The following is an 18,796-nucleotide window of genomic DNA, read 5'->3' as shown; positions in this document are numbered from 1 at the left end:
TATGTATTTTTGGTATGTATGTATGTATGTATGTATGTATGTATGTATGTATTTTTGGTATGTATGTATGTATGTATGTATGTATGCATGCATGTATGCATGTATGCATGTATGTCCTTTGAGGATTGGTTATATGTTATAGGCTATTATATTCACTCAGATATATCTGAGCTGGAATTCTGGTCACCAAAGGAGGTAATTGTATTTTGTGTTTTGAGAATCTAAGACTGTTAAATACACTGACTTTGAAACAAGAGAATAACTATTGCTTCCCTAAACATACTTCGCTCTCCACAGTTTTCCAACGAATCACGACCTCGTGAAAACAACCACAAACCAACAAAACAAATTTAAGTAACACTTCATTTGACGAGGGTATGCATAGGTATTCATAACACCAACACATTATTTAAAATTTGACATAAATATATGCTCTCATAAATGGTTATTATATCACTTTGAATGACGGGGCGGTATGGCTCAGTGGGTAGAGTGGCCATCTTGTAACCGTTGCTGGTTCGATCCTGGCCTACAGAGGTCATGTTGAGGTGTCCCTGAGCAAGACAGCGAACCCTTAACCGCTCCTGATGGGTCGTGGTTAATGTCTTGCATGGCAGCTCTTCCGCCATCAGTGTGTGACAATACGGACCATTTACCATCTTCCTCTAGCCTATGTCAAGTGATAGTGGTCAGCTGACATACCGTGAGATTTAGTAAGTAAGTACAGTACAGGTACAGTACAGTAAGTACAGGTTTAATGAAAATGTTCGGCATAAAAATGACAAAACATAATCACAACTGACTTGGTTATTTCTTGGGGGTTTATATGTATTTTTGGTATGTATGTATTTTTGGTATGTATGTATGTATGTATGTATGTATGTATTTTTGGTATGTATGTATGTATGTATGTATGTATGTATTTTTGGTATGTATGTATGTATGTATGTATGTATGTATGTATTTTTGGTATGTATGTATGTATGTATGTATGTATGTATGTAATGTATGTATGTATGTATGTATGTATGTATTTTTGGTATGTATGTATGTATTTTTGGTATGTATGTATGTATGTATTTTTGGTATGTATGTATTTTTGGTATGTATGTATGTATGTATGTATGTATTTTTGGTATGTATGTATTTTTGGTATGTATGTATGTATGTATGTATGTATGTATTTTTGGTATGTATGTATGTATGTATGTATGTAATGTATTTTTGGTATGTATGTATGTATGTATGTATGTATGTATGTAATGTATTTTATGTATGTATGTATGTATGTATGTATGTATGTATGTATGTATGTATGTATGTATGTATTTTTGGTATGTATGTATGTATGTATTTTTGGTATGTATGTATGTATGTATTTTTGGTATGTATGTATGTATTTTTGGTATGTATGTATGTATGTATTTTTGGTATGTATGTATGTATGTATGTATGTATGTATTTTTGGTATGTATGTATGTATGTATGTATGTATTTTTGGTATGTATGTATTTTTGGTATGTATGTATGTATGTATGTATGTATTTTTGGTATGTATGTATGTATGTATTTTTGGTATGTATGTATGTATGTATTTTTTTGTAATGTATGTATGTATGTATTTTTGGGTAATGTATGTATGTATGTATTTTTGGTATGTATGTATTTTTGGTATGTATGTATGTATGTATGTATTTTTGGTATGTATGTATGTATGTATGTATTTTTGGTATGTATGTATGTATGTATTTTTGGTATGTATGTATGTATGTATGTATGTATGTATGTAATGTATTTTATGTATGTATGTATGTATGTATGTATGTATGTATGTATGTATGTAATGTATTTTATGTATGTAATGTATGTATGTATTTTTGGTATGTATGTATGTATGTATTTTTGGTATGTATGTATGTATGTATTTTTGGTATGTATGTATGTATGTATGTATTTTTGGTATGTATGTATGTATGTATGTATTTTTGGTATGTATGTATGTATGTATGTATGTATGTATGTATGTATGTATGTATTTTTGGTATGTATGTATGTATGTACTGTATGTATGTATGTATGTATTTTTGGTATGTATGTATGTATTTTTGGTATGTATGTATGTATGTATGTATGTATGTATGTATGTATTTTTGGTATGTAAGTATGTATTTTTGGTATGTATGTATGTATGTATGTATGTATGTATGTATGTATTTTTGGTATGTATGTATGTATTTTTGGTATGTATGTATGTATGTATGTATGTATGTATGTATTTTTGGTATGTATGTATGTATGTATGTATGTATTTTTGGTATGTATGTATTTTTGGTATGTATGTATGTATGTATGTATGTATGTATTTTTGGTATGTATGTATGTATGTATGTATGTATGTATGTATGTATGTATGTATTTTTGGTATGTATGTATTTTTGGTATGTATGTATGTATGTATGTATGTATTTTTGGTATGTATGTATGTATGTATGTATGTATGTATGTATTTTTGGTATGTATGTATGTATGTATGTATTTTTGGTATGTATGTATGTATGTATGTATGTATGTAATGTATTTTTGGTATGTATGTATGTATGTATGTATGTATGTATGTATGTATGTATGTAATGTATTTTATGTATGTATTTTTGGTATTAATGTATGTATGTATGTATGTATTTTTGGTATGTATGTATGTATGTATTTTTGGTATGTATGTATGTATGTATGTATGTATGTATGTATGTATGTATGTATTTTTTTGTAATGTATGTATGTATGTATTTTTGGTATGTATGTATTTTTGGTATGTATGTATGTATGTATTTTTGGTATGTATGTATGTATGTATGTATTTTTGGTATGTATGTATGTATGTATGTATTTTTGGTATGTATGTATGTATTTTTGGTATGTATGTATTTTTGGTATGTATGTATGTATGTATTTTTGGCATGTATGTATTTTTGGTATGTATGTATGTATGTATGTAATGTATTTTATGTATGTATGTATGTATGTATGTATGTATGTATGTAATGTATTTTATGTATGTAATGTATGTATGTATGTATGTATGTATGTATTTTTGGTATGTATGTATGTATGTATGTATGTATGTATTTTTGGTATGTATGTATGTATGTATGTATTTTTGGTATGTATGTATGTATGTATGTATTTTTGGTATGTATGTATGTATGTATGTATGTATGTATGTATTTTTGGTATGTATGTATGTATGTATGTATGTATGTATGTATGTATTTTTGGTATGTATGTATGTATGTATGTATGTATGTATTTTTGGTATGTATGTATGTATGTATGTATGTATGTATGTATGTATTTTTGGTATGTATGTATGTATGTATTTTTGGTATGTATGTATGTATGTATGTATGTATGTATGTATGTATGTATTTTTGGTATGTATGTATGTATGTATGTATGTATGTATTTTTGGTATGTATGTATGTATGTATGTATGTATTTTTGGTATGTATGTATGTATGTATGTATTTTTGGTATGTATGTATGTATGTATTTTTGGTATGTATGTATGTATGTATGTATGTAATGTATTTTATGTATGTATGTATGCATGTATGTAATGTATTTTATGTATGTAATGTATTTTATGTATGTAATGTATGTATGTATGTATGTATGTATGTATGTATGTATTTTTGGTATGTATGTATGTATGTATGTATTTTTGGTATGTATGTATGTATGTATGTATTTTTGGTATGTATGTATGTATGTATGTATGTATTTTTGGTATGTATGTATGTATGTATGTATGTATGTATTTTTGGTATGTATGTATGTATGTATGTATGTATTTTTGGTATGTATGTATGTATGTATGTATGTATGTATGTAATGTATGTATGTATGTATGTATGTATGTATGTAATGTATGTATGTATGTATGTATGTATGTATTTTTGGTATGTATGTATGTATGTATGTATGTATTTTTGGTATGTATGTATGTATGTATGTATGTATGTATTTTTGGTATGTATGTATGTATGTATGTATGTATGTATTTTTGGTATGTATGTATGTATGTATGTATGTATTTTTGGTATGTATGTATGTATGTATGTATGTATGTATGTATGTATTTTTGGTATGTATGTATGTATGTATGTATTTTTGGTATGTATGTATGTATGTATGTATTTTTGGTATGTATGTATGTATGTATTTTTGGTATGTATGTATGTATGTATGTATGTATGTATGTATTTTTGGTATGTATGTATGTATGTATGTATGTATGTATTTTTGGTATGTATGTACGTATGTATGTATGCATGCATGTATGCATGTATGCATGTATGTCCTTTGAGGATTGGTTATATGTTATAGGCTATTATATTCACTCAGATATATCTGAGCTGGAATTCTGGTCACCAAAGGAGGTAAGTCCATCACACACTCAGCAGGACCAGGATGTCCCTGAGTATCTGCATGTGCATATAGCTGTATGGTATAGGTCTGCAAGGTCATTCTGCTGTTTCAAATCCAGTGTAGGCTATATAACAGTCTTGGATTCTCAAAACACAGAAGAACTCTATATTACATTATCTGTCAAGTTTTACATGATCATTTTTTTTAAAAAAAGACCCACCTGAAAATGTAATAAATCGCCAATAATGTAATAAGGTATTACATTATCGGTAAAAATGTTATTACAATATCAGTCAGAATATTTTATTACATTATTGGTCAAGTTATTACATTATTGGGTTTTATTACATTTTCGATTGAGTTAAGTGCAAATTTTATTACATTTTCAGGCATTATTACATTTTCAGTAAATTATTACATTATTGGGTGCTACAAAGAAGCAAAAATAAACTGGCTAGTGTTTTTGCTTAAAGGGACAGTTCACCCCAAAATGAAAAATGCATATTTTTCCTCATACCTGTGGTGCTAATTCATCTAGATTGATTTGGTGTGAGCTGCAGAGTTTTCGGCTGTAGATGTCTACCTTCTGCACCCAAAAACAGATTGGAAAAAATCAACAGCAATGTCTCTCACAGTTGTTGGGTTGTAGTTTGATTAAAAAAAAAAAAAGTTCATACATGAAACTGCTCACAATTCTGGCAATTCTAGTGACATTGCTGTTAGTTTTTCAAAAGTATTTTTTTCTTTTTTTTTTGTGCACTGGAAGTAAGAGGTAAAATATGTACTTTGTGTTTTTTTGGTGTGCTCTAAGCTTTACTACTTTCTTTCCTACCAGAAACAAAATAGTTTCTAAATCAAACTGCCCACAACAAGGTCTGTGGATCATCTTGAGTAACCAGGTCATGATTTTTGGAAAGAGACACTGGTTTAGAGTTTTTCAAAAGTATTTTTGGCTCTATGAGCATCACAAGCCGAGTGCCATTTAGTCCCATTATATTTGAGATAATACAGACCTTTCTACAGCGGATATCTCCAAAACTCACACCAAAACAACATAGATGGATAAACAGTACTACAGGCCAGGGAGGTTTTGGGGTGAACTGTTCCTTATATAACACAGTTGTAATTATATAAAATATCTTCACATGTGAAATACATGAGATCGCCTTCATTGTAATTAATGTGTTGCATTCAAGGACTCTCCTGTGCATCTACATGAGAACATTCATAGAAAATTGAATGAAGATATAATTGCAAAAATTATTAAATAAATACCCTAACATTTGATCATCACATCCACATTACTACATATTTAATTAGAAATTCCCAAAACATTGTCACATATTAGGGTAAAATATAATTTTGTAAATACAGAGACTATAATCTGGTCTCAGTGTAGCTTTAAAGGTATAGTTTGGATCTTCTGAAGTGGAGTTGTATGAGCTTCTTATCCATAGTCAGTGTATTACCTAAAGTAGATTTTGGTTGGCTGTTTTAGTTGGTTAGTTTCTTTGTGTTACTGTGTGATTTTTTTTAATGTTAGTTTGGATTCACCAAAGTCACACAATAACAGAAACAAACTAACAGATTGAGGGAGAAATAGACAAAATCAGTGTTCTGCAAGTTTAATTACTAATTCTTCCGCAGGAGTCTGGTGGAGAGAAGGATATTTAGCTTAAATATAATGACTGTTTGTAGTCGGAAGTCGCAGTCTGATGTCGAGGTAAAGCTGTGAAAATTTCCTAAATACAGCGTACACCTAAACTGTTTTTTTTTTTTTGTGGCTAAAATATGTTTTTTGGGATCTGTGGTCTAATGTGCATCTATTTTTTTACATGAAAAAGTTTGGGAACTCCTGCCTTATATAATCCCTCTTCAAAAAAATCCAAACTGTCCCTTTAACGTGTTCATGTGGTGCTTTTTTCCCCTTACTAGCAAACGTAGTAAAACAACTGATTCACTGAGACAAAAGGCTGACCGAAAAGAAAGATAAAAAGTAAAATCTGTTTTCAGCCGTCTGTCTACTCACCAGGCCGTCTATGAGTCCCATGCCCAGTCCATAGGGTCCTTTGTCCAGTTCCACTACAAACACCACACACAAGTCATCAGGAAGGGGAGGGGCGCCAGGGGAGGATACAGGGAAAGGAAACTCACACCCACTAACACACCCTGCAGAGGACACGGACACACGAATACACAAAAAAACACACACACAAACACACACACACACACACACACACAGGGTCTCGCTATGGGGTTGGACAAACATCAGAGATCTTGCTGTGTAGAAGACACACACAGATACCAAGAGACATGCAACGATGCAGCTACGGAGCTAATCTGACACACAAACATGTGCTTCTGACAAGAGCCTGCAGATGTCACACTGACTCAATACACTGTGAAGACGACACAGAGGAGAGATCGTGCTGTCGTGTGAGGCACAGAGAGACGGACGAGCTACAGCTTTTCAACTACGGGACTACACACACAACAAGTACAGCCTGAAAGACGCTTTCATCGATTCTAGGCCACACGGGGTACAGAAGAACTGAAAAACAATCAGGGGAACACGAAACTAACATTGTGTTATCAGCTTTTAAAGTTTTTAAGATCAGCATGTTGGCAAACAACTGCCTTTTACACAGTCAGTGGGTAGAGAGCACAATTATCTATTTGGATTTGATGTGATGAATGTAACTCCAATAGTAGCACGGGAGCTGAGACATCCAACTCCTGAGAAAATTTATCCAGGACTTTAGCACACATTCTACATTCTTCACCAGGTTGGCAGGTGGCATATAGGGGGTTTATCAGAACTTAATGCCAAAACTTTATAACTGTTAAAACCAACAGATGAGCTAAAAGATGCAAAAAGTTTTGTTGGTGCAGAGTTGGTGATAATTCTTAGTGGATTCATTGATACCCCTTAAACATTACTTGTAATTGTTCAATCCATTAATATAAATAATATTGATGAACGCAGCTTTAAGCGACTTTAGAATGGCGCTAATTTTGTGCAGTTGTTATTAGCAAAACATCCTGTTGTCTTTCATAAAGCATCTTCTGGTAGAGTGTAAACATTTTTCACATTGGTCGATTCCAGCGGCAATGTGACTGTGATACCAGAAACTTTATCTTCATGATAGCATGCATGTACTTCATAACTTGCAACAGTTTTTTAAGAGTATACTCCATACTATATACTTATTATCTCTGAGACGCTGTTGTTTCAGAACCATGGACAGCGCTGACAGAGAGTGCGCTACAAGCTGCAGACAAATGTTTCTATGTGCTGCCTTCTGCTTATCCTGACAGAGAATATCACTGGTATTAATCGACACTCTATCTCAGGATCCATATCAGTATTAGGAGAGAAGAAGTTGGATCAGTGAATCACTAATATTGTGCATAATAAACTGCACAATATTAGCAAGGGACACATCACCCCAAAATTAGAAATACATATTTTTTACATCCTTTAAGAAAACAGTTCCTACATGAAACTGCTCACGACAAGGTCTATGCATTATCTTGAGTAACCAGGTCATGATTTCCAGAAAGAGACATTGCTTTTGAGTTTTTCCAGATGTATTTTTGGCGCTTTGAGGAGCACAAGATGAGTGCCATCTAGTTCTATTATATTAGACAGACACTACAGACAAATTCACACTAAAACAGTGTAGCTGGATAAGTAGCACTACAGGCCAAGTGTATTTTTGATTTTGGGGTGAACTGTCCCATAAAAATTTAAACAGCACATTTGCGGTGGACAAAACTACAAAAACATTGTGCAGTATGTGATTTACTACCATAGCACTACAAAAAATGCCACTTATGTGAGGACTATCAGACATGCTGATTGCATGGTAATAAGTTTGAAGCATAGACTGTAGTCTTTAATCTATGGTGGTGTTCCATTATACTGCTCATATGTTCCTGTTATTTTGTCCACCTCCTGCGTGTTTTTCAGCCTACCCTCCAGTCCATTAGTGATGAGTCCGTTGGCCTTTTTACATTCTGCCACAGTTCTGCTGCTGCAGCCGTTAGTCTGGGTGTTGGGGCCTATGATCGTCCCTCCTCCTCCTTCCGGGTACAGCGGGGTGTTGGGTGGGGTCAAGAGGCAGGACGGGTCTGGATTTGCTGTCCGAGGGTGGTGGATGGTGCCGTTCCTTCTGAGGCTGTGAGTGTGGGACTGGCCTGAGGGTCTGTCCCGTCCTCTCTCTTCTCCTGTCTCTGCCGTCACATCGTCCCCCGGGCCGCCTGAGCGGGGGCTGCTGTGGGCTGGTGGCAGCAACTCCCTCTGTGTTGGGATCAGACAGCAGACAGAAAAGAAACACTTTAGAAGACAGAATGAGTGGTGAACTGAGGATGCAATGATGAAAATGTTCCTGTTATCTTTAACCTGTGAAAAACGTTCTTGTTCTGTACTCAAACAGCTTTGTTCTGAGATAACAGTCCAATTAAAGGTGATAAAAGAGATGCATAATTATCCTCTAGACAGACTTAACATATTTGTGAATGTATATGTGTTCCTGTGTGCGCGTGGATGTGTACATATGAGGGTGCAGTAACACTGGGGATTATGGTCTAGTCAGCCGTTCCCACTAATTAGACAGCCTAAAGACTAATCAGATTAACCATGATTTAACCATGTCTAGGTTTCTGTGAGTGAGTATGTGTCTGTGTGTGCGGCTTGGCTGGAGTAGAGGGTTTTTGTCTTTCATTTATGGGATTATGAGGAACTCCTCAACAACCACAGCTGCTGAGGCACATGGCCGGGATTACTGCTAGGTGTGTGCATTTGACAGAATGTGTTCCGTGTGTGCGTTTCTCTGACCTGGACGTCGGGCCAGTCGGCTGTGTTGGTTCCATTGGAGTGCGTGTGCACGGCGGGAGCGTTGGTGTGTGTTTGCGTCTTGGTGCGGAGCCCCCACAGGTAGTGTCGGATGTAGAGCAGCTGTCTGTAGATGCTGTCTTCTATGCACTCGCTGTCCAGGTCCACTCTGAAGCCGGCGCTGGGCAGCACAATGGGAGGGTGGTTCTCGAAGCTCTCCAGGAGGTCCACTGAACACACACACACACACACACACACACACACACACACACAGAAGTTAACTCATCTGCGCACATGTACACCATTAAAGGCCTGATCAAGGATTGCTGCACAGCTCCCCCATCAGCCTGTCACTTGTTGTTTTGAAACTTCCACACCCAAAACTCCATGCATGTTGCTTTAGATAGGACAGTTTTCTTCTCTGGCAGTGTGTGTGTTTACATGTACACTATATCCTTGTTATGATCAGGTTTTGGAGTATCACAGTGACTACACACACTAATTTTCCACCTTTGTTCCAAATATGAGAATATTCCCAATTTGATAAGGGTCATGAAAACAGCATATTCAGTTTGGACATGTATACAGCACAATCGCGTCGCGTGGTTTTTACTGCAGTTTGCAATCCACAGTGTTTTGTCTGTTTATGGTCGCCTCTGTGAGTCGTAAACAAACCAACTGACCCAAAGTCTGCCTGGCTCGTGTAGAGATGCATGCACCAAAGACCCCACATTTCTGGTTGGAAGAAAAACACATCTACTTTTAAACATTATGAGAGATGTGGATATTAGGTTGTTTATGTAGCGATATTTGTCATTTTATTTTGATAATGTAATGGTCTGCAGGGTGAGACCTGTCCGTTTTCTTTGGGAAATAGTATTTTGGCTTCGTATTAAATGTCTCTGGAGCTTTGATGTTTTTAGTGCCTCATTTGACAGGATTTCATTACATTGTGCCTTTGACTCAGCACCGCTGCCTGCCATTATGAAACCAGATTTAGTGTATTCAGGGTCATATTTCCTCACCACACACTTTGGAGCTTTTACTGTTGCAGTGTTGTCTCCTACATCACTTTCTATTTTCAAAAACCGATCAATTTTACGTCACTGCATTCCTGGAACATTAGGTATCTAACAGCAGCTAAACATGTTTGTGTCTGATCATGTATCGTGATTGGCATTATGATATTAAAGCACACTGAACTTATTCGTTTTAATTTGAAATTAATACAAGTCCGGCATAAAAAACAACTGTCCGGCTCTTTGACACAAAAGTAATTTGATATGACAGATCTACCATATATGCTAAAATGAAAGTGAATGTCTGACACAGGTTATGTGGAGGACAGATGGACGCACTAAGTCCAACGGAGTTGTAAATACAACTAAGTTCAGACAGCCAGAAAAACCAAAGTAGGTTCATCCTCAACTGTTCAAGAACTCTGTCAATACAGAAATAAGGGCATGACAGAGGATCAGAATCTGTGAAAGAGGATTCAGGTGCAGTTCACAATGATATGAACCACCAGGTTTCTTTATGTCCTATTTATTGTAAATGTCATATCCTGAGTGATGACTATAAAACAGGATACTGTGCATGTAAACATATTGATCCTGTATTTGATCTGTTTATTACAAACCGCAAACTCCCCTCAGAATGTAACCTAATGCGGACTGACACCGACTGCTGTGAATGTCCACATTCTCATTCATTTGTAATTGTCTGTGTTCAATCTTCACCGACATCCTCGAGGAAGAAGAACGACAGCTGACCTTTAAATTAAAGATCGCCCTCCACTCGTTTTAAGACATACTCTGCTTAATTTGTTACTTGCTTTGTTAAACATGTTGAAATTACATCTGCTCCTTCTACCTCATGCAAAAATCAAGAGTATTTGAAAATGTCAAACATACATCATTCTGTACAGTGAAGATCAAACTTAACAAAACATGTTTCTGAATGGAGGGAACTTTAAATATGAATGTACTAAAGGCTAAACTGTCATTCTGAAGTCAACATGAGGCCATAATTTGGTCAGTTCTGCAGGCCATGAAATTAACTCTTAGTTTCTCACGCTCACAAATTTATATATGTACCTGTTCTGTATATATATGCCTCGTCCTCGCTGCTGGGCTGCCATGTTGGAACGGGGCCTAACTCTGCTGTGAGCTGGTACTGGGTGAGAATCCTGTGCAGCTGAACAGGTTTCAGAGCCGGGTGTTCACTGGACAAAGCTCGCCAACTCAACTGTAAACAGAAAAGGAGAAAAGAAGAAGAGGAGACATTAATCCTATATCCTGGGAGGTTTTTTAATAATCGATCATGGGAGGTGAGACGATGTGTGTGCAGTCACAAGCTGAGAGAGTATCAATCAAGATTAGAGACTGTCAGATGTATGTATAACAGTCAATCAAACAACCAACTGAAGCTGTCCTATTATCTTACACATCTATTTGAAAGACTGCAAGATCAAGCATGTCAACAGTGACGCTTTGTAATTGATGGTCTCTATTGTTTGGCTTTTTAGTTGTTGTTTTTTTAGATTATTTAATGTGAGGCTGTATGAGGTACATTAGATGCCTGTCACCACACCTTCAGTGTGTAGAGCACAAACAAAGTCACAGTAAGCTTTTCTGTTTATTTTCAAGCATTTCCCCCCAAATAGTGTTAGCTAGCAATACTACACAACATTGTGTGTGTGTGTTTGTGTTGTACCTGTGTGAGCTGTTGTGGTGGTGTGGCCAGAATGGACACAATACTGTTGAGTTTGGTGAAGAATTTGTCAGCCAGATGTCCCAGACCGGACTTGCTCGCCCACTCCATGACCATCCGCAAACAGGCCTGAATCTGCAACACCTTGGAGCGCTGGAACCAACCCCTAGATGGACCTGCATGACACACACACACGCACGCATACACACACACCAAAGTGAGTGTTTGGATATTTCATCAGAGACACTGCAGTAGATTTCTATTCTTGGATACGTTCATGCCTGAGAGAAAGGCAGACTAAAATAGAGACTGTGTGTGTTTCTATGCATGTGTGTGTGTGTGTTGAATGACTATACGGTCATTTTATTTTTAAATAAGTTGATATTGAAGTCAGTGAAACAATAGCAACAGCCTGCAGCTCCTTGCAGAATACAAATGGACTGCTGCAGAGGGGCTCAGCTGACTGGGTTTGTGTTTTACTGCACAACAAACCAGCACACAGCCTGCATGCATTCCTCACTCTGTCTAATCCTTTCTTTCTCTCTATCACATCAAAGAACTGAAAGGAAGTTTTGTGGCAAGTTAAGCAGGCGATAACTTTAATTCTTGCATTTGTCAAGCTGGCATCCCATAGTTTGTCAATCTGTCGTTCCATTACCTCACCGCAGCTATAATTCCTGTTTAAGCTTTCTGAAATACCCCCCAGTGTGAGCGCAGGCCTCTGCTGGGGTTAGGTACAAACAATGACAAACAACTGGACTAATGCTGGGTATTATTTCAGATTTTTCACTCCTAATGATGAATTTCTGTACAGATGACAAAGCAACACCTTTTTTTTTTTTTTTTTTGATAAATACATTTTTAAAAATATTTTCAAAGTTATTTTTTCATATATAATCAGAGAGTAAGTACAAAAAAAAATCTTACACACAGAGAACAGATGTACCAGAAAAGCTTCTTTCCATCTGCATTCAGTAAGTAGGCTCAAACAGCAAAACATATAATTAATAAAAACACAATTTCCAAACACAGAAAATACAAACTGTAATGTACAATGAGACACATTTCAATTATACACCCAAACCTCGTCCAACGTCCATACACACACAAAAACTGTCATCTACTTCATGCAGGGCTGCAACTATTTTCATTACTGATTAATCTTCTCATTATTTTCTCCTTAAATTTATCAATATTTTGCTCCATAAAATGTCAGAAAACAGTGAACAGTGCCTGTACTGTTTTTAGAGCCCACAGTTCATCATCAAATTGCTTACTTTGTTTGAATAATAGTTGAAAAACTTAAGATATTCAGATTTAATAACACATAAGACAAAGCAGCAAATCCTCTCATTTCAGAAGCTAGAACAAAGGAAGATTTGGTATTTTTGCTTAAAACTGCCTCAAATTAACCCTGACAGGACCTTCTCTGTCAAAATTGTGAAAAATACTCCTCACAATTTGTGACATCTTCAAATTGCTCCTTTTGTCAACAATCAAAAACCCAGACTCTTCATTTACTATCATAGATGACCAAGAAAAGAAAAAAAAAAGAAAATATTTGCCATCAATTAATCGACTTATCATTACAGCTCTATCCTATAAGTTAGGCATGACAGGACGCTTCAGACAGACAATAAACTGTGCAGACAACACACACACACACACACAACCCTTTAAAAATTCTGCCATATGTTTTGGATATGCACACACTCCCCTCTATAATAGGCTTATGTCTAGGCATACAGTAATCTATGTGTAAGGCATCGCAAACAGACAAGACATCACTTAACCTCTTAAGAAAGGTGTCATAATGCTTCACAGCACCTCATTTACACACATGCTCACATTTTAAATGCAGAAAAGCCAACATACACTCTCAAAGAAACAACAAAGAGTGATCCTTTATCATCTGTCTGCAGAGTCAAAGATGTCAAAACACACAATCATACGAATCCGTAACGGAGCAGAACATCTGCACCATATTACAGCTCTTAATCTTGAATTCCCCCCAATCAGGTTTTCTTCCTGAGTTGCCGTAATGTCAGGCAAACAGTGTGAGTGTTTGTGTGAGTGAGTTGCAGAGCGCTCAGTGCAAACGTCAGCGTTACCTGCTATAAACTCACTTCACTGTTACCATGGACACCATCAGTGGAGAAATATAAATGAGCGACAAAAAGCGGAGCAAGGCAGAGAAAGAGAAAGCCAGACAGACGCACGGAGAGAGAGAGGAGGTGGGGGATAGGGGGAGCCTCCGCATGAATATAAAGGTATTTCTCCTTCTGCCTTTGCCAGACATGTGATCTCTGCTGTCTCCACCGGCTAATGAAGACATATGGCATGTGTGTGAGTGTGTGTACGTGTGGCTAAAGATACAAAGGGAGGAGGTGGAGAGGTTGGATGGATACGTATGGATGTAGCCGGCGGTAAATGACTATTTTCTGTATTTAGACGAGGTAATAGTCTATTAGCAAGGTCATCACAACAACTGAGTGCCCTTCCAGCCTTTTACCCTTCACTCTGCCCTTTTCCCCTCCTTCCTCCACCCCTCCTCAACCTCTTCTCTCTCGCCTCCATCCAATCCCACCTCTACTCTTCTTTGTCTCACCCCCTGATGGCCAGATGGAAGGAAGGAAGGCAAGAAGGAGGAGGAGGAGGAGGCGTAAGGGGGGGAGAAACAGAATGCAGATAGGAGAAGGGCATTGAGGACAAATCTGGGTTAGTCACTGTCAAAATGCTGACAAGGACACAAGGACACTCTCGCTGTCTCTCTCACGCACAGTAACAACTGTACAAATCCTGAGGGAGGACTAATGGAAGACAGAGTGTGAGTGTACATGATTCTGGCCCTACCTTTGTCCATAAGCTGGTTAAAAAGTGACACGTTGGAGAAGAAGAAGAGGTAAGCAAACATCTGAGCCTGGATCTCTGGGTGGACCTGGTAGCCCTGCAAAAGCTCCTGGGCATTCTGAAACACCTGCACACACACAAACACACACAAACACACAGATGAGCATAGAAATATTGTTAAATATTGTTATGAAAAACTTATGCTTATGTCTATCAAATATGCACAAAAACTGCATTATCATATCATTCTGTATCAGCAGTTTTCACCTTTTCATTGAGGCTACCTATTGTTTACACAGAGCAAAATTTTCAGTGACAAAGTGCATCACAGTTCCCCAAAATTTAGTCTGATATAGTATCTTTGGGTAAGGGTAAAGCAAATTTCACAAAGGCCACAACTAATATTAAGAAAATAAATAAATAAATAAAAATACAATAGTAGACAATATGTGGAAAATAACACAAAAGTTTCACTGGCTTGACCTTTGCAGACCTTTGTCAGCTTGTGAGGCAACATTTCTTGCTGCATGACACAAAATTAAAATAGGTGTCAACAGTCCACTCTGACCTGAAGATCAGTGTGTCTCATTTACAGGAGAAAATCTCCCTTTCAGGTGCATCAGTGAATTTGACAGTATAATAGTTTATAGACATGCCGCTGATAATTAGCTGATTAATTTCAGTGACTTATAACTCAGTTTAGAAACAGTCTGTCATGTTATATTCTTCATATCATTTTTTTGTACTTTTGCCATTTCTGTGCATCTATTCTGAAGAGAAAATATTTGAAAGTCTTAGTATAATGCTGCAGATTAAATCAAAACATGGTTTTCCATTACATTACATCTCTCTCTCCTCAAAAATGTGTTTTATGTATTATTAGTTCATTTAGATGTTTGACCTTCACTGTGCAGCGTTTTTGACCTCTAGAGGTGTTATGTTTTAGTGTTTTTGAGAGTCTCCCAGTTGTTTGTCCTGTGCACAGGTATGATAAAATATGCTAATGCTTTCAACACTATTCCAATGATCAACAGGTGGCGGTAATGTGCCAAGATATACAGAAATGCGTTGGCAAAGGCAGTTATGAAGACCGCAAGCTAGAACCCCGATTCCAAAAAAGTTGGAATGCCGAGTAAAACAGAATGTGATGATTTGCTAATCCTTTTTGACATAAACTCAACTGAAAACAGTACAAAGACTATATATTCAATAACCTGTTTTCCTGTGGAATATTCCAAACGGGTGTTTTTTGGGTGTTTCCAAACTTTTGTTGCCCCAGTCACAAATTGTTTGAAATGTCTTGCATGCATTAAATTCAGAATGAGCATCTATTTACCAAAATCAATGAATCTGATGAGGTTCACCGCTTTGTCAAACACATGGTTGTACAAAAGATATCACTACAGCGTTTTCTAAACAACATAAAATTAACATTCAGCCAGACTGCAACTTGGCAATATTTGACTCCTGACAGGACAGCAGCCCTTCCCTCTCATCAAAAGCAGGCTCTCACAAACAGGCATGGTTGCAGCTAAAACATTAATATTACTAAACTGGAAGTCTCCATCATCCTCATGTTTCAAAGGGTGGCTCAATGAAGTGGTTTCTATCACTAGGATGGAACAGATTCATTTTGACAAATGAAATTCACAAAGCTAGTCTCAAAAACTGTGGAAGCTGTTTTTGGTATTAGTAGATGAGGCGTGAGTTCAGTTTATGAGCCCTGCTGCCATGTTGAGTTTTGTTGTATGTCTAGTGTGTGTGTACTTGTTTTATTGTGAAGAAGTTACAATAAAAGATTGCATTCTGTTTTATTTATATTTTACACATTGCCCCAACTTTTTTGGAGTCATGGTCACAGTTAACATGGATGCAAACAATACAAGATTTAAAATACTACAAAAAATTGGCTTTGCATATGTCTTATGAGGAAACAAATGCATTTATCACATTTTCTGGACCTCAGGAATAACAGGAATGTGTTTGGTAAGAACACTCACTGTAATTAGAACTTTTGTTTTCCACAGAGTAACTTTCAGTATGAGTTTACAGTAAGACGTGTATGAGGAGGATTTTGTGACGTCACAACAAGTTTGAAAGCCAGTCATGGTCTAGTATGCAGCTCACACAAGTGCGATGTGGAAACTTTACAGTTAAGTAGAAAATAATTTCAAGCATTCAAGGACATTTATTATCATTATACACCACAGGGTTGTACAATGAAATCTGCATCTAGTAGTAGTGAGTAGTACTAGTAGTTTTTAAACAGCTGACTGAACGTTTTTTGGAAAAAAACACATTAACCACAACTGATAATTCAAAACAAAATATTTTTTTTTGTTTTAGAACATGTGTGGTGGATACCTTTCACAACCATAACTGTACTACAATATGATATAAAACACGTGCTTACCTGCAGGACCCTTCGTACAGGTTCAGGAAACCCGACACCTCCTTTCCAGCAGGGCTCAGAGCTGTCGACCGGGAATGGATTACAGTCTAACAAACCTGGTAACACTACATAAAGAGCCTGGAGGAACACATACAAACACACACAAACACACATGTGAGGATGATGGAAGTGATCTGAAACTGCTGATTAATTTCCAGCTTATTCATATTCCTATGTCATCTAGTCATTTAGTGTGTGCATGTTAGTGACAACTGTGTGAATGAGGCGATGTTATTATTCACACGGCCCTGTTTCGAAAGCAAGATTAAAAAAAAAAAATGAATGTCTCGCTCATTAAGAGGATGTCACTGTTGCCGCGGTGACAGATTACCTTGGTGATATAGTAGACACATTGTTGGAAAGTGTACATGATCACTTCTTCCAAGATGGTCATTGCCTCCTCATTGGCTGATATGGTTGCCGATAGCAATGACTCCTTTGACCCTAGACACAGATGACAGCAGAGATAGAGGCGTAGTTAAGACATATACACTGAGAGGGAGGGATGATATAGCTGTATCACTATCTACTGTATGTCACAGTGAGTAATGACTCTTCAGCCAAGTTGTTTCCACACTCATCATTCAGACTCTGTGTGTGTGTGTGTGTGTGTGTGTGTGTGTGTGTGTGTACCTTGCAGTGTCTCTATGCTGTGTGTGTACGCTGGCGCTCTTTGCTGTATAAAGTAGAGGATCTCGATGGAGTTGGACATCCAGAAGAAGATGGTCTGCAGGTCTGGGATCAAGTCTGAGATACTGAGCAGGGACAGGGAGGCCGGGTCCTGGCTACATGGACGCACACGCACAAGTAGTGGAGGGTTAAAGGGGCAGTTTGTGTTGTTTGAAATGGGTTTGTATGATGTATTCATCTATACTCAGTGTATCATCTACAGTAAATGCTGGTCGACATGCAACCAGTTTGAAGACGCAGAGAGGAGTACCGGCATGAAAGCTAAGCAATGAACTACTGTGGACAGGGTCAGCAGCAAAAAAAAATTGTAACCACACAACCTAAAAGAATCATTATCAGTTTAGTTTATGCTATGTTTATATATTTTGAACACTTTACTTGGCCTTTCCTGATAGGAAACTGCTTTTATATGAGCCATACATCGCTCTCTTCAAACCTACCAGTCTCCATATCTGAAATCAGTAATTTTACCTCAAAGAACGCAGAAGTTGCTGGTCAACACTGCCTCGTTCTGTTAGTTTGCTTGTGTTCTTGCGTGACTTCAGTGAATCTGAACTGTCAACCAATAACCCAACAGACACAAAAACAGGTCAAGGCAGTGGCAGTCCAGCAAACTCCTGTGTTCTGTGAGGTAAATAACGAGTCTGGTTTGAAGAGAGAAATATTTGGCTTGTGTAACAGTAGTTTCCCATCGGGAAAGGCTGCCTGGTGGTGAAAATATTCTAAATTGCTTTGTATGCTTAAACTGAAATTGATTTTTTAGTTGGGCTTTTTTTAGGTGGCTAAAATCAGTGTTCCTACACCTTTTCCAAAGTAATGCAATGACA

The 18,796-nt window shown here is 36.8% G+C and overlaps 1 protein-coding gene across 2 annotated transcripts in view; it reads right to left on the bottom strand.

The window, feature by feature from the left end:
• The window catches only part of radil (Ras association and DIL domains), a 51,041-nt gene that overhangs the window by 13,209 nt on the left and 19,036 nt on the right, over positions 1–18,796 (bottom strand). For both annotated transcript variants that reach the window (XM_084714957.1, XM_084714958.1), the window contains exons 10-18: positions 17,913–18,064; positions 17,611–17,723; positions 17,241–17,357; positions 14,831–14,954; positions 11,981–12,153; positions 11,362–11,512; positions 9,269–9,495; positions 8,407–8,731; positions 6,458–6,597 (exon numbers count right to left, since the gene is read on the bottom strand). In XM_084714957.1, the coding sequence (XP_084571083.1) occupies positions 6,458–6,597; positions 8,407–8,731; positions 9,269–9,495; positions 11,362–11,512; positions 11,981–12,153; positions 14,831–14,954; positions 17,241–17,357; positions 17,611–17,723; positions 17,913–18,064 (1,522 nt within the window). The remainder of the gene's footprint in view (positions 1–6,457; positions 6,598–8,406; positions 8,732–9,268; positions 9,496–11,361; positions 11,513–11,980; positions 12,154–14,830; positions 14,955–17,240; positions 17,358–17,610; positions 17,724–17,912; positions 18,065–18,796) is intronic.

The sequence above is a fragment of the Lutjanus erythropterus genome, chromosome 3 (assembly GCF_056507025.1).
Source record: "Lutjanus erythropterus isolate fLutEry1 chromosome 3, fLutEry1.hap2, whole genome shotgun sequence".
Taxonomy (NCBI): Eukaryota; Metazoa; Chordata; class Actinopteri; order Lutjaniformes; family Lutjanidae; genus Lutjanus; species Lutjanus erythropterus.
This window is presented reverse-complemented; position numbering and strand designations above follow the sequence as displayed.